The following is a 25717-nucleotide window of genomic DNA, read 5'->3' as shown; positions in this document are numbered from 1 at the left end:
CCCTTAAGAAAACATACAAAGAGGGCACACAAACCAACACTCACACCGCTCACAAACAAAACGACAGTCAGTCGTACAACACTCGACTGAAGAATCTATAGTCCTACATGTCAAGGAGCCTGGAGTGAAACCTCTCATCTCGGGACAGGGAGAATGTCATTGCTGTGGGCAGGCCCATCACTGCACGACAGATGCCGGTCTACATCCAAGAAGCAGAGTAGCGTGCTGTGGCCCTTAGAAACATGCAATCCAACCCAAAACAAAGCATACAGGCATAGTGTCATAACAATAACACACAAATACTCGCTCATACACTCATACGAGCACAAACGCAAAGCATACGGAGGGCTGACACCAACAGATGAGTGTCTTGTCCCTGTTTCCAATCTAATCCTTAAGCTGAGCTGCCGCAAAAGAGAACAAAGGTGCTCGCATCTGCCTGCCCTCTGTTCTCAGAGCAGTGGATGCCCTGCATAAGCACGGGGCAGCCGTGGAGCGTCGCTAGCTGAACGTGAGCCGAGCTTCCTCTTGAAACAGAAGCCTAAAGCCTGCCAGTGCCGCTGCATGCAGGAGAGAGAGGACTTCAGCTAAAACCTGACATGAACTTTACAGGATTCAGAGACTGAGGCGGTCAGGTCCTTCACAGCTGACACTCTGAGAAAGGCTAGAGGTGTCCAGTGTGTTCTTGTTCTTGGAGAGGATGCTTTATGATTTCTGATTGCAAATAGTTTAATGCTGAAATTGTGGTCAGCATTTCAACTTTGCTGAGATGGGACCATTAATGATGTTCAAAATTTGATGATTTCATGGAAATTTGCAAATGTCTACTTCATGTGCATTTTCGAAAAGGTTAGGATGACCATATGAGGGCATAAAAATAAGCGAAATAAAAACACAAAAGACTTACAAAACACACGTCAGTGCAGCTATGCTAGACATGTTGCTTACTGGAAGCAACTATAAAAACAAAGTAAGACAGAATGCATGTGCCACATGTACACTCCTTTAACAAAGCACACATTATCTTATTCATCGCCTGTCTGTGTGTGTCTCTCTCTCTTTCTGCATGTGTGGTGAAGTGCACAGGGCTGGGGTGCCACTTTCTCTGAAAGAGGCTGCACTGACGTCAATGACATTCTTCTCGTGCTTAGCGCGACATCATACACCAGCCCATGAGAGGGCACTGGCTCCAAAGACAGGAGAGCTGTGGCGAAAAGCTGGACTGGATTCCTCCAATCTGGGTCACAGGCTCTTACTACCCTGTCAGCAAGGAAATCCTAATCAAAACATTTGAGGATTTGTTCAGATACACTAGAAACCACCAAAAAATACCTTAAAAAGGGACAGATAAAAGATAAAATTGTCTTTTCTAATCATGTTCAATCAGATCTTTATTCTCCAATTGTGAGCAGAATTTGTAGAAATTGTATAAAATGCAACTGTTTTTTTTTTTAGTGAACAGTGTTTATAGAGTTTTTTTTTAGCATGTCACTAAATTCTACAATGTTTGGAGTGTTTTTTTTAGTTCCAGGGTGTTTTTTTTTTATTTATTTTTTTATGTTCATATGCATTTTCTGCAGCAGGGGTTTTCAAACGGCCACAATAGGTCATCTGTAGAAAAATTCAAGGGAAAAAAAGTCCAAAAATAAAAAAAGACACTTGGACAAAAGGCGGTATATAAATACTTAAAAACATTTCCCTATGGTATTCTGGTCTGTAAATATGGCTCGGATCCCTGCTTTAATGCAAGTCTATTAATCAATTGTTTTATTGTCTGCACAAGTCTGATCCCACTTCTTAACAAGCTGCATGATTTTAGGAATCATGCCATAGCAATCCCCCACTAATTAGTCATTTAAGTGGCACTTTTATCCACAGCAACATCCAAAACATATATTAGAGAGATACCCTGAACAACATGAAGTGTCTTGCTAAATACCAGAATGGTGATAGTTTACAGATCACCCCTTTCAGGGATGTTATCCTTCTGGTGACCATGTCATACTGTATCTTTAGCCACAGGCGTTATCATTCTATTCTACATTGTGGTATATGGACATCCAGGCAATCTACACTCAACACCCATTAGGGTCTTATGACACTTTTAATGGTCACATGACATCTAAACTCAGCATGGGGAGTTAAATTGTATAATGTGTCCATCTGCTCACTGCCTCTAATACAAATCAATATTATAAATCTATAACACTGGTGCTTTTTATCTCTGCAGCTGAACATTCTGCTCATTCTAAACATCCAGCAAGCGCTCTGTGCTACAGTTCTAGGTCAAACACCTGCATCTCAAAACAAGCTTTTCTTTGCAAAACTTATTAATAGACCAGAAACAGAGGCTAATCCATGCAAGGAGCAGTGCCTCATGATTATGGCAAAGTGACTCTCACATTCCAGGATGCTCTATAAAGCATGAACAAATGATTTATTGTGTAAAAAGTATCTTTAAGGATTTAATTTGTGCATAGAGGTTATTACGATGTATTATTTAATTTTTCTTATCAGCTTTAGAGTACATGACATGCACACTGTGATATGCGAACTGAAGGTTGCCCTCATGCTGGTATAGACAAAACTGAAGGTGCCACACAAAGATAACATGATCCGTCATATCAGACAGTGCCTAACAGTTCTCCACAAATTAAAACAACCCTTATCCTAACACAATACAAACCGAAAAGCTCAGGAAAAATGCTCTTTACAGTATATCATATATCTGAAAAATCTGTTGCACAAAAAACAGTAAAATTTGCTTTTGATAATTGAAATAAAATGAAATAAAATATTACATGAAAAACTTAAACATGAAAAATTTGAATGAAAATAGAAGTGGTGCCTCGGCAACTAACTGTTTTATTTTAAGTATTAAATTACTAACACTAAAACTTGAATAAAAACGAATTAAAGCTATATAGAAATATATTTAAAAAGTAATTTAAAAACATAAAAAATTACAAAAGCATATATATGAAAAACGAAAACTGAAAATATAAAAAAATTAATTCAAAATGTTAACAAATACTGTATTAATATACAGTATAAATAATACTAAAATAACACTGATGTTAAATTGGCATGGCAATATTTAAAATATAGAAAGTAAAGATACGACACCTGTGTGGGAGGTCTTTGTGATGGGAGGTGGGTTACACATGGGGGATCTCCTGGTTGAAAAAAAGAAAAAAGAAACAAAGAATGCGTTAATGTGTATGATGAAAACAACAGTAACACAGATTCTCATACAAATTCAAGTGTCATGATAAAAATGTGTACATTTGAAAATTTTAAACTGAAAGCACTTACTTGTTATTGGGCCTTTCCTGTTGTACATTTGTTAAAGCAGCAAAATTATTGCGGACAGTCCTTAAACTCGCCAGAACCTGGGAAAAGACATCAAAAAATTGTTTTATAAAACGTGTTTTATATTTTTTTGTCATGTTGTCAAACCATCTGCTTTTAAACTTTTAGACATTTAATATTGCAATACCTGTGCAAAAGGGGTAACAATCATGTCATCACCATGTCTGCAAAAAAAGGACAAAATACTAAGTACAACCGCACAAACGTTCAAATCATTTTCACATATTATATACAATTTATAAAAATGTTTTGACAATTGCACTTTAATCTACTTGTAAGCTATGCCTTTGTCTCTCCCATTTATGAATAAAACATGCACATTAATAAAAAAATCTAAATGCCACTAAACCGGTTCTGCACTTAAAAGAGACATTTGCTCACATGTCACTGGCGATGGAGGAGTTTCTGGACATAGACTTTGGTGAGAGGTCATAGTCACTGTCAGAGCGGTACAGGAAGGACTCTCTCCTCTGGCTGTGCACAAAGTTGGCCTGGAGGATGAGCCCTGACCCCGGGCTGGCCATGGGATCCAGCGGACTACGTCCCGATGAGGTGCCATTGTCCACATCAAAGCTGGGGAGACAAAACAACGGGCCAGTTAGCGTTGATGTTAAATGAGAAAATTGGAGGAAGTAAAGTAGCATATTACTCAGGTTGACAGAGTTGACAATTTCCGATAATATGGGCATTTGTTGACCAATTTTACCTAAGCAACAGTTGCGATTTGCCATTTTTTCAGACAAAAATTTGCTATTTTCTTCTATGAGCATATAAAGGATATGTACATTAGGATACTTTTAAACAATTTTATGGAAATTATGAAATAAATCTCAAAAAACTGTCAATAAAACTGTCCGGACATAAAACAAAAAAGAAACAAAAAGAGAAACATAAAACAAAAACCAACAAACACAAAACAAAAAATCAACACACAAAAACAAAATAGCAAACATTTATCAAATAAACATAGAACAAAAAAATAAAAATAAAACAAACCAATAAAAACAAAGCAAAAAACAAATTTGCTCCAAGGTAATGTGACGTTTTATTTAAATACATATTGATTTAGGTTGTTGTAATATTGTAGTGCAACAACAGCAAAATAATAAAACAAAAATTAATACATTAAAAATTAACCACAACACATAAAATAATTCTTCCAGCAAATTCCCGATTTAGAGGGCTTCCCCAGCCCAGCGGGAGCGCTGTCCATAACCTCCATCTCCCTAGTCCTTAGATCCACCCAACTGTGCTTACAACATGCTGACCCATAATCTCCGGGGAGCATTAATATAATTGCTCTGCCCTGGGTATTTTCCTGACGTGAACGGTGACGTCTTATTCTCGCTTAGCCACCATCATCACCTCTATGTAGGCTCACATCTGAGATGAGTAACGTGGTGTGGATGGATAAATCCGTATTAGTGGGTCAGCCTGCACCTTGGTGACTTCAGCAGACTATACTGTCTCACACATACAGGGCCAATGATTCATGACCCACGTAAAACAGGGGATTGAGTTTTGTTTCGACTGAGAACAAATGTCAGCAACAACAAAACTCACGCATACGACCTTTCTATTGTCTGTGTTCAGTGCAATCAAAGCACTACAGAGTGAAGGGAAAACAAAATTTGGAGTTTGTGTCCTGTACTTTTTCAACCCAACACTTTATTTTTGTGTTTCACTGAGAACTGACTTATTCACAGTTAAAACTAGAGCTGGCGGTGAGTGGCCTGCTGAAATGCTGCCCTCATCTCTCTTGGGTCATATCACAGGAATGCACTGGCTCACCGTCTCACACTCGTAACTCTAGACATGCATTATGAATGAGATGGTTCTCCTTTTATTGTAACCCACACAAAAGCATTGATGCTTATGCTACAAAGAGAAATATGGGCTCCTATAATAACCATAAATATGTCAAAATGCCTTCATGATTCTAGAGAGATGGGACAAGACATGTCCAGTGATTTTTACAGAAACATTTTCACTTTTTGAAATTAATCACAAATCACTAGAACCTTTATAACATAAATTGAAATGTATATTTACATAATCTTTATTTTTTAAAATTGATATTATCACTCACTCGCCCTAAAACTCAGACCACAAAATATTTTACATATTAAAATATATAAAAAAACATAAAACCTACTATATTTAAAACAAAAATAATAATAAATAAATAATATTTATATTGTAATTCTTATATTTTTGCACCAAAAGATAAATCCATATATCTTAACATGTGAAAAAAATTCATCCAAAATAATTCCTTTTACATAAATTTTATTTAGTTTTGTAGTTTTAGTTTTATAATTTTGTCCCATGTCTCAAAACCTTTTTTGTTTTCGTGTATACTACAGGTTAAAAGTTTTTTTTAATTTTTGAAAATATTCTCTTACCCTCACCAAGGTTGTAAAAACAGTAATATTGTGAAATATACTAACATTTAAATTAAATGTTTTCCGTTTGAAAATATATTTTAAAATGTTATTTTCGTCTGCGGTGTCACACTTCAGAAATCATTCTAATGTGCTGATTTGCTGCTCAAGAAACATTTCTTATTATCAATATTGAAAACAGTTGTGCTGCTAAATATTTATTTGAAAATTATGTTATTTTTTGCTAGATTCTTTGATGAATAGAAAGTTCAAAAGAACAGTATTTATTTGAAATAGAAATCTTTTGTAATGTCTTTACTGTCACTTTTGATGACTTTAACAAAAAAATAAATCGACCACAAACTTTTGACAAGTGGTATATATTCAGTTATTATTCTTTTATATCTTTTAGTTATTTTTTTGAATATTGCTGTCTGATGGCAAAATCTGACATACAACATTTTTAAATCCTGATTCCTCACAATAAGACTCCTTCAGGATATGACCAGCCCATCAAAAAACAGCAGTGTTGTGAGCAGTTTGCTTTGTCTAGTGTTTCTTCAGTTACAGAAAGGAAAATACACCACTCCCATCCTCTCTCCTTCCTCCTCGTCTTCACTTTGCTAGTGCTCTAATTTCACTCCCCTGATTTTCCTCTATCAAATAAGCAGTATGTGAAGGTCTCCATCTGTTCCCTGTACAAAGATCACTGCCTGCTTAAACTACACACAAGTGCACACACACCAACACATCTTATACTGTAGGTCCAAAAACACAGCGCTGTTTGTACTTTTGAGTAATTACCTTGAAGTGTTTTTGTTCCTGATATACAAACACGTCATAATTACTTCACACATTACACAAACACAGAAAACCGTGGAACAATGAAAACCAAAGAAACTGTTTATATAAAGTAACACACAACACACTTCAAGCAGCTTTAAATCATTGTCAGATAAAATCTTCATCTACCTCATTAATCTTATGAGAAATATTTCTGTTGCACTCATAAATGAAAAAATGTTTCAAAAAACACCAAGTTGTAATGGTAACCACAGTTACCTGAGAGGTTTGTAGAAGTCTGAGTTTAATCACTAATTACCTTTTTGCTGGAATTGGACAGAAACTCTAAGCTCTTTGGATGTCAAACAGCGCTCTATGACGTAACACACATGATTCATTAAACAGTCATTTCTAGATAATCATAATCACTTCCAGTTATTTTAAAGCATAATGGAGTGGGCTGGGTGGAATCTCTCCGGACACCACAGATATTATCAAAGCACGTAAGTGGAAATTACTTCTAAACTTGTCTGAACTTCTAGAGTTCTTGCTGTACACCGTTTAACTTTTATCATAAAACATCTACAGAGGACCTAAAAAGTATTTGAATGGAGCATGTCCATAGTTCATGTGCTGAACTACATCTGTGGTTACACTTCTCTGCACATGTGGGAAGTGACTTCATATATCACCCAAAATTAGCCAAGTTTGTTAAAAATAAATAATAAAAATAGCACAGAAAAGTTAGAGGTTAAAGCTAATTCTGAGAAAATCTCTAACATAATTAGTTTGCATATTAGACTAGGTTTGACCTTTTGGGGTCACTGTATGTTTTATAGTTAAAGGGGTGTATGAATTTTGGTTCTTCGTGAGTTGCTAAAGTTCTCTCAGAGTTCACAGAGTTCTCAAAGGAACTTAAATTATACTTTGAGCACTAATAGTTATAAAAAAAGAAAAGAAAATGACAACAGAAACGACTTGCTCACGAATGTCTTGTGAAATGTAAACCAGATGCAAAACATTTCTGTAAAATGAAATAAAAAATAAACCTAACTGGGAAAAACAGAAACTAAACTTAAGTACATATTTGTGATTCCAAAACTAATAAATTATCCCTAATGGTAAAAGTTGATGGATAATGAACTGTTAAGTGACTGCCTGCCCACCCAAGCTACATTTAATAGCATGTGGTCCATTAGAGCATAAGAGAGGAACAAAAAAGTACAGGAAATATGTAGTCTGATCCTGAGATATTCGAAAAGTGAAACAGCAAAACTAAGCACACAGTGGTTAAAGGAGAAAAAGGTGAATATCCTTGCATAGCCTAGTCAGAGTCCAGGCTTAAACCCCATTGAAAATCTGTGGAATGATGTGAAGACTGCAGTCTACAAACGCTCACCATCAAATTTAACTGAACTTGAGCAGTTCTGCAAAGAAGAGTGGGTATATACTGCAAAGTCTAGATACAGAGACATATCCCAACAGACTAAAGGCTGTAATTTAAGTGAAAGGTAGTTCATCAAAATACTGACACAAGTGGGAGATACGTTTTCTGTAATTCAGTTTTTTTTTTCCTGACATGTTGGTGTTTTATCTTTCACTTGGATGTTATAAGTTGCACTGAGTTAATACAGCTGGATAAAACAATAACTGTGTCCGTCTTTTCAGCCTGCTAACCAACACAATGCAATTATTTTAAAGTGGGGTGATTCCTTTCTATACTCACTGTACAATGTCAAGTTTGATGGTGAGGGTCCAATACAATACTTGAATGCTTGCACAATAATAATTTGTATTTTTGGTGAAATCATGAATTTTGGTAACATGAATATGTGTTATTCAGAAATAATAGATGTCTATGTAATGTTTTTGATTATATTTTGTAGAGTATTTGATAATATTGGATAATAATGTCTCTGATGTTCTCAAGTCGTCTCTAGGGTGATTAGTGTTCCATTCGGTGAGTTTTTTTTCCTATTATAGCACATATAAAAACTTGCTTTGGTATATAGAAGTAACTCTTTATAGCCTTTTAAGTTTTCTCAACAAACCGACACAGTTTCAATTTAATTTAAACAAATTAAGAAAGTTCTACATCACTATTATATCAATACTCACATTAGTCTAAAATGCAAGTGGATTGAATGTGGATCTACAAGTAAAAACAGTTTTAATTTTGAGTTCTTTGAACATATGTTCGATGAAAGCACAGACCAACTTTAATTAAGCTGATACAATTTTCCCATAAGCAAACTCAAAAATCCTGAATCAGTTGCCTCAAGTTTGAAGTTCTCCCAATTTCTGATTTTTTTTTACAGTGTACCTCAATTATTTGAGCTAGTTTGCTTGTAAAAAGTAGTTGTCACCTCCATTAATAACCTAAATCTTTATGTACAGAATGAAATTAACAGAAAATGAGAGATATATACTGACTGCTGCTGACAACAGAAACACACATGCTATATTGCACTTTGCCATGTAAAAGCCTTTGTAATTGGAAGACTCTTGATGTGTTTGTCTAACAAAGTGCTATAATGTGGCAATGATGTCAAAGCTTGAATGACAGGAGAGAAAATGGGCCATCTATTCCAACAGATTAGGTGCCATACAAGACATAACAAATCCTCTCTTTTATACAGACACAAATATACACAGATTTAAACACACTCCATGAGCTGGAAGATGTAAGACCTCTCTTATATTCAACCACAAAATGGAAATTAGAAACGTCTATTGAGATCACTAATGATAAGCCAATTTCACTGGTTTGATTTGCATGTCTAATATAACCGCACAGTATTTTAATTCAAATGATGGTAATATTTTATTAGAGTAACCCAAATAACAATAGTATTAATGAAAGGATATGAGGTGGCAACTGTCACTTAATGACTGTTGTGTTATGACAATGCAGTGAGTCACTGTCATGCAGTGCAATGAAGCAAAACAAACAGGAACCGCAGACAATGGGGTCAATATATGAGGTGAAGGAAACACATACTGACACACACATCGTCCTAATGACATCAATAAGATGTCAGTGAGATTTCCTCCATCCTGACTTCTTAATCTTTTTCACACACACACACACACACACACACACACACACACACACACACACAGATGAAGGGCATGAAGTGACACTGGAGTCAAACACGTTTGTTTTGTGAAAAGTGGGGACATCCCATAGGCGTAATGGTTTTTATACTGTACAAACTGTATATTCAATCACCCTACACCAACCCTAAACCTTACAGGAAACTTTGTGCATTTTTACTTTCTCAAAAAAACTCATTCTGTATGGTTTATAAGCGTTTTGAAAAATGGGGACATGGGTTATGTCCTCATAAGTCACCCTCTCCATGTAATACCTGTGTCATACCCATGTCATTATACAAAGTTGTGTCCTGATATGTCACAAAAACACGCACACACATACACACACAGGCACACACACATACACTTAAACATTCTTAAAGCAAGGCTGTGTTTGCTTAGCTGAGAGCCATTATTCATGGAAACGAAATGGAGCATTCCATGATGGGGGGTGAAATCTGTGAATCATCAATATGCAATATCTCAGAGTTCGCAGTGACAGATGACTGCTCACATTATACATCATGCATTTATACAGACTCAAAAATGTTGTACCAAAATCAGTTCTCCAAAAACAATCATCACTTGCTTCTAAAATAAGCAAATACAAAAGGAGAACAAGATGGGACAAGAGAAACAAGGGTGAGGTATCTGCCCTCTGGCACTGCTAGCAAATATGCTGCAATCCAGCAGCAGCCTTTTCGTGTGGAAATATCAGTCCACCTCTTTGCCTTTTTACTATTTTTTAAGGTGACTGCACAAACATTTTGGATATAGTATTGGTCGACATACTATTATTTTCAGTTCAATTATAAAGATTAAAATGAGCAAATTTCACAATCATGTTCATTATACAGAATGCATGTTTTTCATCTTTAATAAACTTATTTGCATCTACAATAGGTGGTAACTGCAACAATTAGATTTTAATTTATTTACAGCTCTTACGATTAAAATCAATAAATAAAAAAAAATCTTATTTATATACTTATATTTAATATAATTTAATTATAATATGTAATATAATTATGATATTTCATTAGAATAATCAGGTGAAAAGTGTAAAAAGTTATTCTTATATTTTTATATGTATAAAAACAATACAAATTATTTCATTAAAATGTAAAACATCTTAAAGCAATCAACAAATTAAAATTTGATTACATAAAACTACCCTTATTTGACAAGCAGGCAATATAACGCATCAAAGAATGTTTAAATCTATCCCATAGTTACACTTTAACAAGTCAGTGAGAGACAGAGATTAAATGAAAAGCCCAGGGGAAGAATACTAGTGGAAGAGAATGTAAATAAAAGAAATTCTTTAGGCAGAGTGAAACTCAATTTGTGGTAGGTAAGTGGAAAAACAAAAGGGGTTTAAAATTAAGAGGAAGCAGATAGTTGCACAAGATGTTAAAAAGAGTTATGGAAAGCCAAACAACTGATGTATGAGGGAGAAGGAAACGGCAAGCATGGGGTAATGGGTTAAGGGAGGCAGAAGGAGCTAGTCAAAAGTTCTCCTTTACCCGTCTGTGTTCTTTAGTGAACTGGTGGAACGAGACCGGGGCTTCATGATAATGCTCATTCTGGACGTGGATTTCGTGGCTAGCGGCTACAGCAAATCCCAGCAGTGTGTGTTTGTTTTCAGTCCTCACGTGTGTCTCCAAGCATGAACATAACTCGGTCGAGATGGCCCTGCCTCTGTTTGTTCGACTGACAGAAGCCCCTCTTGTCCCGGGACTCTCAAACTGACCGGACAGGCGTTACAGTGTTTCTGACACTCAGCAACCGACTGCTATAATGCAAGACAATCTGCCTCTCCCCCACTCGCTATCTGTCCTGAAACTCCCACCCTGTGTACTTTCCTCCCTCCCTTCCTGGCTGGCTGCAGGGCTCACTGCTTGGACTTGTGTAGTCATGACGTAGTCGGGGGTAGGGCGATCCTCATGTTGGATATGACTGAATGGAGGAGGCAACTTAACACCTCAACTCGTGAGGTTTCAGATAACAGGGAAAAATGAAAGGTAAGTGATCCCAACGGATGTTTATACTCCCTAAAAGTGGTGGGAATGAGTTGTCCAGTAGTATGAATTCACGCAGAGTTAAAAGTTTGGTGTGAAATTGCATAACCTGTGTAGCCTGGAAATTCAAAACCGCTTCATCCACACGAGTCATTCACAATGGACTTATTTAAAGCACTTTCACATACTGTGCAATGACCAGCATGTAATATAAGAGTCATTTAATGCCCAAAACAGACAATGAGGGCTCGTCAAACATCACTGAAAAGTAAAAAAATATATAAAAAAAGACTAGTACTCAATGTCATGTATTACTTTTCAATTAGAAAACTCTTCAACAAAGAAAACTGAACACATGTGGCTGTGCTTGTGTAGTTTTGGCAGCTAGTCTCCCCATGCGACTAACGGTTCACACATTAACCCATGAGCCCTAAGAGCAGAGGCATAAATTTCGTCTAACAATTGGTGGGGACAATAAACAAAATTTCTCAAGAGTGATATTCGAAGGGGACACAAATAGTACTGCTCAAATTGTACTTGTAAGGATATGTAAACACAGAGGAAAGCCTTACTACTATTATTGCAGCAGGGAGACTGTGCCAAATTAGACAACTTCATGCTGTTGTGGTCGTGCTGTGATAGCGCTCATGTCTGTTGTAGACATTATCCGTCACAGTGTTGCCAAGTCTGAGGTTTCCTGTGGATTTGGGCTACTTTATCACTGTTGCTGCGGGTTGTTTTTATGTCCACGGGTTGAAGCAACCCCCATAACGTGATATTTAGCCCCTGGAATGTGAATTTCAGCAGGGGAACCCCTCAAAACAAAGTTAGTTTGGGCTAGTTTTGAGTAGCAAAAATCTGTATTAAAGAGAAAATATATCACTTCATCCGATGTTCAATTGAATAAATTAGCCTTGACAGCCTTACTTACTGGAGTTCCACAACTATTGACTTTGTTCTCTATCATCGGACTTGTGTGTGTGTGTAGTGATGTAAAAGAGGAAAGCAGGTATTTGGAGTCGGACCAAAGCACTGTGAGGCAAAGAAGGGGGAGATTCAAAATGTTTTTTATTTGCTTACACAATTATTTAAATTATAAATCATTGTTATTTACAATACACAGCATATTTTTAATCATATTTTTAGGGGGGGCAACCCTCACATAGGAGGGGTCCTGTACCCCCCACCCCTGAGATTTCCGCCTATGCCTAAGAGGTGCAGTGATGCATGATATGTGTCAACCAATGACAGCGAAGCAGGGAGTATCACTTGCAGCTCAGCTCACTGGATGGTTTCAATAAACATTTAGACAACAAGCTTGATTATATCTTCAGTGAAAGTTTACATATGTCTGATGATGAAGTCATTGGTTTGGGAGAAATTAGTCAATTCTAAATGACAACAAACTGAAAAAGAGACTTTCATGGTGACTGTGTGTTTGTCTCACTATGTATAGAAACAGCAAAGTAAATATCACAAGCTATCAACAGCTGATCTAAGTTTGCCCCATCATTGCCCCCATGTTCATAAGAAATTAAAGCAGATTACTAGATAAAACCAAGAACATCTCTGAACAAAGTCAATTACAGGGAATAAAAACAGAATGTAAACACAATTAAGTGGTAATTTCAAGTGCTGTGGAATTAACCAAGCTGCCACACTTTTTACTCTGGTGAATATTGCTAAGGCTTGGGTTTCTATATAAACACATACTATGAATTACTCTAAACTACAAAAAGCTGATGAACATTTCCACTATTATTGACCAGGAAAAATGATCAAGTTTATTTAACATGCTAAACTAATGTAGGGGCATGTTGTCACACTGTATCGAGTAAATGCATTTTTTGAAATGGGAATAAACGACATATTCCAAATTTAAAATGTATTAAAAACTTTTCTGCAACTTTTAAACAATATTCTTTTTATTGCCAAATCAACAACCATTACTATTTTCATGGCAAGATATAAATATATAAATTTGCAATCTATATATAAATTAAAATATATAAATGAAAAATATCCCAATAACCAATTCATTGTAAATACAAATTGGCAATATAAAAGAGTAAGGTAATTTAAAAATAATTTTTAATTGCCATATCAGCAACAAAGAATATTTTCATAGAGAGATGAAAAATTGAAATTGAAAAAAGGTAACATACAAAAATAGCATGCTACTATTTATTTATTTATTTTTTTTTTTTTTATTATTTATTTGCTTCAGCCAGCTGAAATTTTAATAAACAGTTTTACAAACATATAAAACATGTGACAACTAAACCCGATGATCAACATGACCCATTTGTCATTTATGCAACTTAAGCCAAAGTTCAATTATATAATGTATCCCAGTGCGGTTTTATCATGTTTACTTGTTTACCCAAGAGAAATTACAATAATATAGACTAGAAATTTAGCTTGAAGAATCCTTAAGATCAGATGACCACTGGAAAAAAAATAAAAATAAATAAATAAATAAATAAATAAATAATAATAATAATAATAAATAAAATAAAATTGTAAATTTCAAAATTGGGGGTGCTCTGATTGATCGGTTACTGATCACTATTGGTTTATATTTGTTTATATAAGTCCGATCTCATAAACCGATCTCAATCTCTGTCCGGCTTGGGTAAAATAATTATAATAAGGTGAGGTACAATTAATATTTCTTTATTAAATAACTTTCAAAGTAATTTGAAAACTTTCTGTGAGATGTAATTTCACAAACAGCGTGAGTAAATCACTGCGCGCTCTCTCTCTTTACTTCTCAAAATGTACAAACTGCTTCAAATCACCACATTGCGTCTGCACTATAAACAAGCTTCAAGCTGCACAGTTGACACAGGAATTGTCACTTGCACAATCGAGGCACTGTCGCATTGTCACTAAAGTTTATAATTTGAATTTCTTTTTAAGTCTGGCCAGTGTTTAAACTATTCAGCACTCACACACTCTCCTAGAGACGGTGCACTCATGCACACTCAAAGCATAAGGCCGCCTCACATACAGCTCATTAAATCAGGCTTGTGCTTTGTGTAAGCTATTTTGCAACAATTGCCCCATTGTAAAAACAAGAATGCACTGCATGATCAAACATCTAGGTGACATAATTATATATTTTTGAAAATTTGTCAAAAAATTCGGCTCCAAAAATCCTGATCGGAGCACTCTTACTCAAAAATTTATGCAATAAAACACTTACACAGTTACTAATACAGCCTGTAACTTGTGCGTACTGTTAACCGATTAAAAAGGCACACTGCAAACCATATATATGTCTAATGTGCAAGTTTTTATGTACCTGCGTGACTTGAACCAGCGTTTCCTTTTCTTGCATTTCAGTGAGTTTATATCAAGCTGGCGGCCGTTCCAAGTGAAAGTGCTAAGAAAGAGAGAAAGAGGAGAACCACCAGGAGATTCACTAGCCATGGTGTCCTGAGGAAACTGACAGCTTGACTGACCCCAACTAAGAGAGCTTTGTGTGAGGAAAATCTCCACGTCACTACTCTGACCTCATGCCATAATCCAATAACACCTGTCTGGCCTTCTCGCATTCAACTGCCATGTCGGTAACACAAGCTTCTGTGCTGGTAAACTGCACATGAAACTATGTCACTAGACAGTAATCATAGTAATCAGCTTAAAAAAATAAAACAATTCTATGTGAAAAGCCAAAATCAGGAGCTTTATCCTCCAAGCATGCAATAATTGTTCAAAAAAGTGTTTCTCGACACAATAAAAACCTATAATATCAAAATAGATACAATAAAATGCTTGTTTCACATGTCACAACTTTTCATATATGTTCAAACCAAGCATCTAAAAATTTAACAAAATTGATTTCAAAACATATTTGAATACTCACTGATATTTCAAGTTAAAGTTTTTACTTGCACTCAAAAGTATTCAAATGTGACAGAGCTAATGTCTAAAATGTTTAATTATTCAAATTCAATTAAATTAATCATTTAAATTAAAATGCTGTTATGAAATTCACCAAAGTACTTTGCTACAGTGCCATAAACACCATAAATATTTAATAATCAATATTTAAATACATATATAAAAAAGTGTTTCTGATACAGGTTTTTTAATGATTTAGTCAAAAGGCCCTAGGGATGATATGGAGGCAATTGTGATTATCAGCAAAAATTCATATCTTCCTTTTTTTTCAGCCGATTTGCGAAATATGGCATGTATCTCCTTATTTTCATCTTTTTATTTGGATAAAAAAATATATGTATTTAAAATGTATTAGAGCTGCTTAAACTAATATGCGAAACGAAACTATAAACTATGTCTTACCAGTTTTTAAAGGCCTTAATATGAAGCTTGTCACATGTTTAGAACAAATTGGATTATGCACTTTCTCTGCAGCAGCTCAATCCGTGTCCCCCGCTATATTTTCAGATGCGCTCGTACCAAACTACTGTATATTGATATAAATGGTATTGCCTTATATCGAATCGCTTATAAAGAAAATATCGATATATCGTACAAACTCGATATACCGCAATTGTGATATGGCAAAATATGTCATTTTCAAGTAACAATCAAGTACAAACTTATTCAAACTACTTGAGGAAATTACAAATTTCCAAATTACAAAATACTTAGAAATGTTAGATTAAATGCTATATTAAATGTGACATTTATGCACAAATATAAATGATAAACAGCTGTTTTGGAAAGTTCTGTGGTGGCATTTCTTTCCATTTAGTGCTTTAAAAGAAAAGAAAAACTCAAGAACCCTATTGCCTGGTCTTAAAGCCTTGATAAAGTTTTGACCCATACGTTAGAGTGTCATCAGTAAGGTCATCTATGGTGTTCAACTGAGGTAAGCTGAGAAGAAAATTTTAAATGTTTATACGTGTGGCCACCAGCTGCTTTGAGTATTATAGAGCATCTCATCCTCATTCACCAGATTTGCGAGTTCTTGCTGTGAGGTGTTAATGTGTTACTCAACTCTTTCATTAAGGCGCTTACAAGTTCTCAAACACTTCTGGGGGGACACTTGGTTACATGTGGTTTGCCATTACAAGGACGATCAGCTGTCCCTCCTGCTGCACTTTTTTAGGCACCTTACATTATGGACATTGCAGTTTATTGCTCTGGCCACATCTGCAGTCCTCATGCCTCCCTGCAGATCTGCAAAGCTTATTTTAATTTTACAAAATGATCTTTAAAATACAGTATCCTGAATAGGGGACTTTTTTTGCTGAATTTATATACAGACACAAACATACACATTTATTAGCTATATTTTATAATATTTAGCATTACAGCATTTAATTAACTTTTTTCCAATCCAAAATGCATCCATGCAGTCTGCATGCATCCATCCAAGTGCTGCACTGATACCAGATGGCAAGTGACTGGAAATGTACTGCTTCATCTCCACGTGCATTCATCTCCATATCACACTCCCACTCACCTACAACCAATTATTAGTAAAAAATAAATCATCAGGAGCTGATCTGAACAATCTATGCGCTATTTTAAAAGTGTTGAATATGTTCTAAATCTGATAAATGTGCTAAACCTCCTACTCATAATTACTTGGATGAAATAAACCCATACAGAGACAGACTCAACATTAGTGGCTGATGCCATCTGAATGAAGAACAGATTGCAGAACACAGTATGACTTGAATGGGTCTGTGCTACTATACTGGAAAAATAAATCCAGTTATATAAAATCACCTTGATTTTTTTTCTACATACATTTATACTTTGCATGTTATGTGACATGTCCTTTACCTGTTCATTCTAAGTCTGTGTTTCAATGGTAGTGTGTGTGTGTGTGTGTGTGTGTGTGTGTGTGTGTGTGTGTGTGTGTGTGTGTGTGTGTGTGCGCTTTATTGGCTTTAGCATAAGGAACATATCTGATAGCGATTCTCTGTTGCTGAGCATTTGTCTTTGGCCCAATACACACTGATTTACTCTCTCTGATTTGCAAACACACACATTCAAATTTTTCTCAATGTGTACTGTAGTTATTGACACACACCTGCTCCTTGCTGGACTGCGCAAATGTCAAAACAATGACATATATTACAGTTGTTAGTAGTAATGCTACTAATATGAACCTTTTTGGAATTAACACACATTTCTTATGTAAGTTTCCACAATATCTGACATTTGCACAGCACAGGTCACGAGTCCCACTCAATTCAACCTATTTATTGCCATTTATCTAACCGAGCTGTAGATAAAACAGGTTTATCGGTGGCGAGAAGCATTAAAGGATCTTTAAGGAAATCAATGGCTCATTACCAGTTGTTATCCCATCCTATTATTAACCACAGGCTTAAATAAAATCATACATGTTTTCATGCATTTTCTTTTAAATGCAACATCAGAAGAATAAAAACTAATAATAAGCTTAAGTATAACCAATGACCTTCTGCATTCACATAATATGTAATCCAACTGTCACAACAACATGTATTCAGTCATTAAATAGCCTACGTTAAAAGAAAATACACTATGAAATACAAAGCATCCAGAATTCTTTCCACACTATATCCCAAGGAAACATTTAACGAGGACAACAAATCAAATCTCACATGCTAATGTCCCTGAATTATAATCCAATCTTAAATCGAATTATAAATGTAGCAGCAGACTATTCTGACACATATAAAGCATTACCATTTTCTCCGGGGTTTGATGTCAATAGGTTTGTTGATGGCATACGGCGAGCCATTGATGCAAGCGCTACGGTAACGGGCGATCTTTTCTAGAGAACAAAGTTCTGAGTTTGCTGGCAAACTCATCGTAGAGTTCTAATCAAAGCTGGACAGGACCAACTACAGCTGAGCAGTTGAGAGTGAGAGTGAAGGGGTTGAGTGAGGACTGGAGGATGAGCAGAAAGGTAGAGGAGGGAGAAAGAGAGAGAGAGAGAGCAGGAGGTGGGTGAACAAGAAGCAGGTATAGGTGCTGAAATCATTGGCGAGATCAGTAAACTCAATCATCTATTAATGAAGACCATCCAGAGTCAATGTGTGAGTGTCTAAGCGTGCAAAATCCTGCACGCATGTTTCGTAGAATTCGCCTGATCTGCTTCAATCATACTTATATTAACTCAGTGCTATTTCTAAAAAGCTTTTATGTCCCGACTCTCTGCTCTTAATCAGACAGACGGGGCTGACGCACATCAAGAACATAGTCTCACAAATGACAAGATGCCACAGACATTATTTTTCTACTTTCAGCCAATTTAACACAGTGCAACAGCTTTAGCCTGTTAATACAGTCTTTTATGTGTACTGGACCTAATGTCTTGTTATACAATGAAATTTCGGCATTTAATGCATGCCACATTGTTTGTGCTACAGACTTTAATAATTCTCCCATTTATTGTGTGTTACTACTTATCTAAGCTATCAGACCCCTTGGTGGCTCTCTAAAGCCATTAAAACATTTTTTTTTTTTTTGAAGGAAACTGGATTGAAATGCACTTAAATACAATCAGAAAACCTTAGCAACTACACAGCAATGCCATGTTAACTTCAACCCCCTAACACTGTAGCTAAGCAATACTGACAATTTGGTCAGATTTTTTTTTTCTAATATTGGATGTGAACAAATGAGAACTGAATAATCCCTGATGTTAGAAGCTAAAAGATCGAAGTGGTAATACTGAAAAACACAGCTGACAGGGGCAATGAATTTAAGTTTTAAAATTTAAACAGAGGTTCCTCTCCTAAATCACTATCACAAAAAATTCTGCTTAGATCACTAGAGATGGCAGCAGACCAACAGATTATTACCAGCTCAGGTCTGGTTAGCTCAGGCCCCTGTTGTGAGATGCCACAACTACACCATAATGGAGAAAAAAAGCTCTATTGACGGCCATTCAAAACATTTTGTGACTACATTGTTTTTACAGAAAACATATTAATGCAAACATTTATTACATAGGTGAGCCTGTCAGAAAGGCTATATCTTAGTAACTGTGTATTGTGTGAATTCTGTCAACCATATATTTTGATATTTCTCCTTTTGTCTTCCTTTGATGAAAGAACAACATAAGGGCATAAGAACGATGAACTATTCTTTTACAGTACTGGCAAAGAGCAAGGAAATACAGTAATTCGATGAGACAGATTTTAATTTTAAAGTTGAACTGTGTTCTCCGTCTATTAAAAGTATGTGCCTATATTGAAATTGTTAGAGACAAACACCTGCCACTATAATAACCATACATAAGATCCTTAAACTTCAACAATCGAATCATTATAAAAAGTCTAAATATGAATTACTGTTTTTAACAGATTATTTGTACAGTGAGGAGCTAAAATGTAATGAAAATATTTGTACAATTTATAATAAAATAAATTATTCACATAATATATATATATATATGTCACTAAAAATGTGTATATATATATATATATATATCTTATCTAGCTCTCCAGCTAACAAAAAAATATATAAACACTACATTAACAACATTAACAAAAGAAAAAAAATCTAATGTTTTCCCATGAAACCCAGTAAGTGTCTTTAGTTGTACCTTATCTAGCTCTCCAGCTAACCAGAGAGTAGCTTTGTAGTAGGTTTCTTAATTTGTTACCACTAGGGAGCACTCTTTCACCAGCTGTAACACAGTTCTTCAACAAGGGTCTCTCACTCTGAGACTGAACATCTCATCACAACAGGAGGGGGGGAATGCAGTTACAGCAATAGAGATGTGTCCAAGGCCAGAAACCCATTACCATACAACACTTATGTAATGATCATAGTGTTTCATAGCAAAAGACGAATTTGCCACACAGTACATGAATATATTATATGTACATAAATTGAATGAGTTGCTCTGGAATGAGCTTCAGGCATCCAAGTGTGGCGAAACCTCCTTATTAACATGCGTATTTATCATTCATTACCATCAAACGACAATCAAAGCTGCTAGTGATGAATATCCCTATAAGCTCTGCCAAGTATAGGCTATAATAAACTCAGCTTATCCAGGCTAACCTGCTATGTAATGCCATTGCAACTGCCCTTCCTGAAGACAAAGTGTACGGCTTTGTTTTCAGGCTGGGAGGTAGTTCCCATCATCCATCACTGTTCTTCAGTAAAAGGTGAGAAAAAGCCACGCCATCTCTCACTGTCAGCGAGCGCCACTGACGTCTCGTCTGCTTCACAGAAACACTGTTCTCTAGTCTCCTGGAAACAAGGCCTATCGTTATCTTGAAGTTATTTTCTTGAGAGATGACAAAGATCTGGTCATGATTCCTGTACCTATATGCATCATTCAGCGATGGTCAGGAACCAGAACTCCCCCTGGAGTATCTTGAGGCTAAATAACATGCTCAAAGGCACAGAGGTAGTAGAATGGTATAGTAACCTTACTTACTTCAAAATTGCTAAAAAAAAAAAACACTCACTTTTCAGTGGTCCTGTAGCAAAACTCTCAAATTTACAGCTGACACACACTAAAGCTTTTCAAGTGATTTGTGCAATTTCTGTGTATAGTACATTAATAAATAATGTATAGTATATTAAAAAATATTGTATTGGGTTTTGTAACAATACCTATTTAAATGACCTCTAAAGGCCCATTCACACCAAGAACGATAACCATATTAATGTTCACAAACAAAACATAACGTTCTGTGATTATAATAAAAAGGCCGCAGTTATGTAATCTACAGTTTTAAATGTGCAAGCACTTTACAGTTGGGTGGATTCTGACTGGTTGTCAATGTTTTTATTCGTCATTAGCCAAAGAGGCAAATATCGTGCCTCTTTGTCGTTATCGTTCTAATTGTGTTGTGAACTTCCCTATTATCATAAAATTAGAACAATTATTGAAACTAAAAAGTTATCGTCCTTGTCATGAAAGGCATTAAGAGTTGATTAAAATGACTGAATATAATTTTTTATAATTAAAATTTATTTATTTGAACTGAATACATTTTCTAACTCATCTGCTGTTCTTGCTCATTTAACTTAAAAACGTATAATGATAACAAGGCACATTAAATGTGTTTCTGAATTGTAATTGGTTGTTAAAAGCAAACCAATGATCAGGTAAATCTGAATGTTTTACCTGCATTATTTATTTGATCTAATAATATTATTTTATATTGTAGCAGCATTAAAAGGAATTCCAAAACTAATGAATGTTCCAAAACAGATGTCCCAATCACTCCTCAGTATGCAAATACAGCTGCGCCCCAAGATCACATCACTGGTCAAGCCAGAAGTTGACATGTTGGACTTCTAAAACAACTGATGTTAAAAACAACAGAACTACAATTAACACAGCTACATTCCTCAACCTACGAACAGCCTATTTAAACTGGGACAGGAAAACATTTCTTACATTTTGAAAATGACATCACCTTTAAGCAATAAACTTTTAGTAAACAGCAAGTCTTCAATTTGTTTCCAATGAAAAAGGCACTAGCCCTCATCCTATTAATTAATTTAACGCACCTAGCTAACATCTAGGTATGCATGTCTCAAGTTAATTTTCCAGCTGGTGCAACTCAATCTAATTTGTCTTCTCCACTGCCTCAATCAGCTTTGTCTTGAAATACATAACTCTATCAAAAAACACACACACACACACCACCAAACTGCACATGCCCTCTGGGGATGCAAGTAATGCCCTGGCTTGTAGATTGCGCCGTACCTCTGAAACATGATGGATTTCATGGCATCCCGAGTGGAGCAGAGGGGTTAAACAGCTTTCTCCTCGGTCACCAGGTGTTCGCACAGGCCGGTCTGGCTGCACACACACAGCCAGACTGTCGAGGAAGAGTGATCGGCTAATTAGCTTGTCTGCATGTGACCAATTGTCGCACACCTGACTGGCTTATGACGTACCTCACAGTGCTGGCCTTTTGCCAAAGCTGTGTGGGAATCAGTTAACTCTGTAACCTGTGTGTGGTGGGATGTGATTTGTGCTGTGTATGTGTAAGTTTGAGAAACCACTTAGTGAACAGGCTCATTATAAGCAAAGAGACATTTCTCTTTATATTGGTTATATACAAATTCCTGGCATTTCCATGTCTATTGACAATATTTAAATAAACAGTTCATAGTTTATATACTTTCTGAGGAACACAAAAGAAGAAATTAAGAAAATTATGTAAAAATAACATACTGTTATCTAACTTAAAATTTAAGTAACAGTACTGCAATGCACAAAGAAACAAACCAGTGCCCAGTGAGCTAAAAATGCTCTACTTTGACCAAACACAGGTGCAGAGAATAAGTTTAAAAAGTGAGTGACGTGACATACAGCCAAGTATGGTGACCCATACTCAGAATTCGTGCTCTGCATTTAACCCATCCAAAGTGCACACACACAGCAGTGAACACACACCAGTAGCAGTCGGCAGCCATTTATGCTGCGGCACCCGGGGAGCAGTTGGGGGTTCGGTGCCTTGCTCAAGGGCACCTCAGTCGTGGTATTGCTGGCCCGAGACTCGAACCCAGAACCTTAGGGTTTGTAGTCAAACTCTCTAACCATTAGGCCACGACTTCCAAGTTGTAATTTTCACAACTGCTGGTAGTGGGTTTAAATGAACAAGACATCTGGAACGCCATATACATCTGACCATGAACTCAACATACAGATGAATTAATTATTGCAAGCACAGTGTGAACTGGACTGTTAATGACAAAACAGACAGATGAAACAGTCACTAACTTCTGTCACTGCTCGATGAACATTCCTCCATGGGAATTTTTGTGCAAAACAACAAGGATTTGTGGGACTCTCTTTGTCTCATCAGTTTCAGATTTTCAAAACAACATGCTATAACCAAAGACATCAATAATGCCTGAAGAGAAATATTCATTAGCATCCACATTCATCTCTATGGCAGTTGTTCAGCTGTCACAGAACCCCTTTCAATAAACAGTTCACCCAAAAATGAAAATGTGCTGAAAATGTATTTACCTTCAGGGAATTCAAAATGTAGATAAGTTTCTTTATCCCTAACCTTATCATAACAAGAATGATAAATGATGGATTTATTTCTTATAAACGTGCAGCTTTTCACCTCACAAGCTATCAATTGATGGACTGGAGTCGTGTGGATTATTGTTATGTTTTTATCAGCTGTTTAGACTCTCATTCTGATGGCAGCCATTCACTGCAGAGGATCCATTGGTCTGCAAGTGATGTAATGCTAAATTTCTCCAAATTTGTTCCGATAAAGAAACAAACTCTACATCTTGGATGGCCTAAAGGTGAGTACATTTTCAGCAAACTATTCCCTTAAAGGTGCTGTATGTAGGATTAACATTGAGTGGTTGAACTAGGTATTGCAGTCAAAATTCAAAATATTGGAGAGGGTTTTTTTCACCCGGCCCCTCTTCCTCAGACTTGACGCACATGCAGGTTGCCAGATTGACAACACAAACAGGAATGAGCGCACTTGACAATAAATGAAATCCGCTGTGTTTTCCACCAACTGGCAACCCGGGGTGCTGAAATACAATTGGGTAAACTGACAGTGGGCAGGTTTCTCAAACCAAAACAAAGACCAGCATTCTGGCCCGGAACGCACATTTTCAAAGGAGAATAACTGACTGTAGCATTGTTTTTCAGATAAACATGTTAACTTAGCATGTTTCTTAAATATCTGCAAACATATTATGGTATTTTTATTCTTTAGTAGAGTCAAAATCTTACATACAGCACCTTTAAGTATGCCATTTAATCTCCCATCTTTGTGCATAGGAACCACTAAAATTTTTGAGCCAATCACCTAAGTCGTAAATGCCACGTGACTAATGACAACATGAACATGCACCAAACCCTTACAAGCAACTATCCTAAGCGATAACATGTGAAACTGTGAAGTCTCACATTTTTAAGAGGCTCAAAAAAAAAAAAAAAAAATAGAGGCAATGAAAAAACACCATCTACAATGAAATACAATATATCTGTTACTTACAAAAAAAAAAATACAAAAATCTCAGAATGTCTAAAATTGACTGTCAATGGATGGTCAAGATGCTTTTTAGAACCTGATAGTTCAGTTTAATCGGATCAAACCTTGAGCACTTGGATATGCAGCTAAATTTCAAGTAAAATGCCTTTCTTTTTTCATTCTCTTAAAAATGCAGTGTGTGCCCTAAAAGATATGATTCAGAAGATCAAAGTATAATAGCCCTTGCATGTATAATTATATGACTCATTTAAGCATTAAATAATCAGGAAAATGTTACAGCTTGTTATCTCATTGGGTGGAGTCAAGAGCTCTCAGCCTCTGTGATAAATCTTATATACGCTCCAGGAGCTTCGAGGAAGAGCATAAAAGACAAAACTCAGTTTCAATAAAACATATCTCAATCATGTTTCTCATATCATACACAAAGAAAATGAACATATGACTATTCCAAAAGTCCAAAAGTTCTTTTATCACTGAATGTTCATGTAAAATGACTTTCTTTTACAACCAACCAGGCCTTTAAAATCCAAGGCAAATGTTATTACATCTGTATTCAAGCTTATTTCATAATCTTTTATAAAGACTCGGCAGAATGAGAGTGACAAAATGGTCAAACTCCATTCAATGTTACCAAGGTTACTGGAGATGCATTCAAGGAAAACCCAGCTAACAAGTCTCTTAAAGAACAAAAACAAAGTCTTACAGACAGTCACAAACAAAGACAGATAACAGTGTAGCATTTGGACAAATCAGACATACAATTATTCATTATGTTTAATGAATAATCCAGCAAATCCCCTCACCCAAAAAAGCAAACTATGTGTTAAAGTTCTTTGGATAACCCGAAGAGTAACTAACACCCCAAAAAGACAGAACAGGCCTCTGGTTACCAGGGCAAGCAATGACAAATCATCTGATAACACTGGTTTTATTGCTCAAAGGAATGCAGGCAGAGCAATTCTCACTCCATCTATAAATTCATATTTTGATGATCTAAATGAAAGGGTATATTACATTTTGATACCTATGTGCAACTTTTGTGCAGAAATTACATGAGTTTCTGATTCTGTAACTGTTTGTGGATAATGTCCCTTTAGCGATTCCTGATGTTGTTACATGCTCAAATGCA

General features: G+C 35.9%; 1 protein-coding gene across 9 annotated transcripts in view; it reads right to left on the bottom strand.

The window, feature by feature from the left end:
* Nucleotides 1-25717, bottom strand: part of LOC109094532 (cAMP-specific 3',5'-cyclic phosphodiesterase 4D-like) — a 116199-nt gene that overhangs the window by 15127 nt on the left and 75355 nt on the right. For 5 of the 9 annotated variants that reach the window (XM_042761939.1, XM_042761940.1, XM_042761941.1 and 2 more), the window contains 4 exons: nucleotides 3754-3945; nucleotides 3500-3536; nucleotides 3316-3392; nucleotides 3127-3176 (listed from right to left, as the gene is read on the bottom strand). In XM_042761939.1, coding sequence (XP_042617873.1) covers nucleotides 3127-3176; nucleotides 3316-3392; nucleotides 3500-3536; nucleotides 3754-3945 — 356 coding nt within the window. Of the gene's footprint in view, nucleotides 1-107; nucleotides 1493-3126; nucleotides 3177-3315; nucleotides 3393-3499; nucleotides 3537-3753; nucleotides 3946-11161; nucleotides 11492-14963; nucleotides 15295-22313; nucleotides 22620-25717 lie in introns of those variants that run through there. The other 4 variants (XM_042761947.1, XM_042761943.1, XM_042761945.1 and 1 more) reach the window with 4 other exon arrangements.

This window comes from Cyprinus carpio, chromosome A8 (assembly GCF_018340385.1).
Source record: "Cyprinus carpio isolate SPL01 chromosome A8, ASM1834038v1, whole genome shotgun sequence".
Lineage (NCBI taxonomy): Eukaryota > Metazoa > Chordata > Actinopteri > Cypriniformes > Cyprinidae > Cyprinus > Cyprinus carpio.
This window is presented reverse-complemented; position numbering and strand designations above follow the sequence as displayed.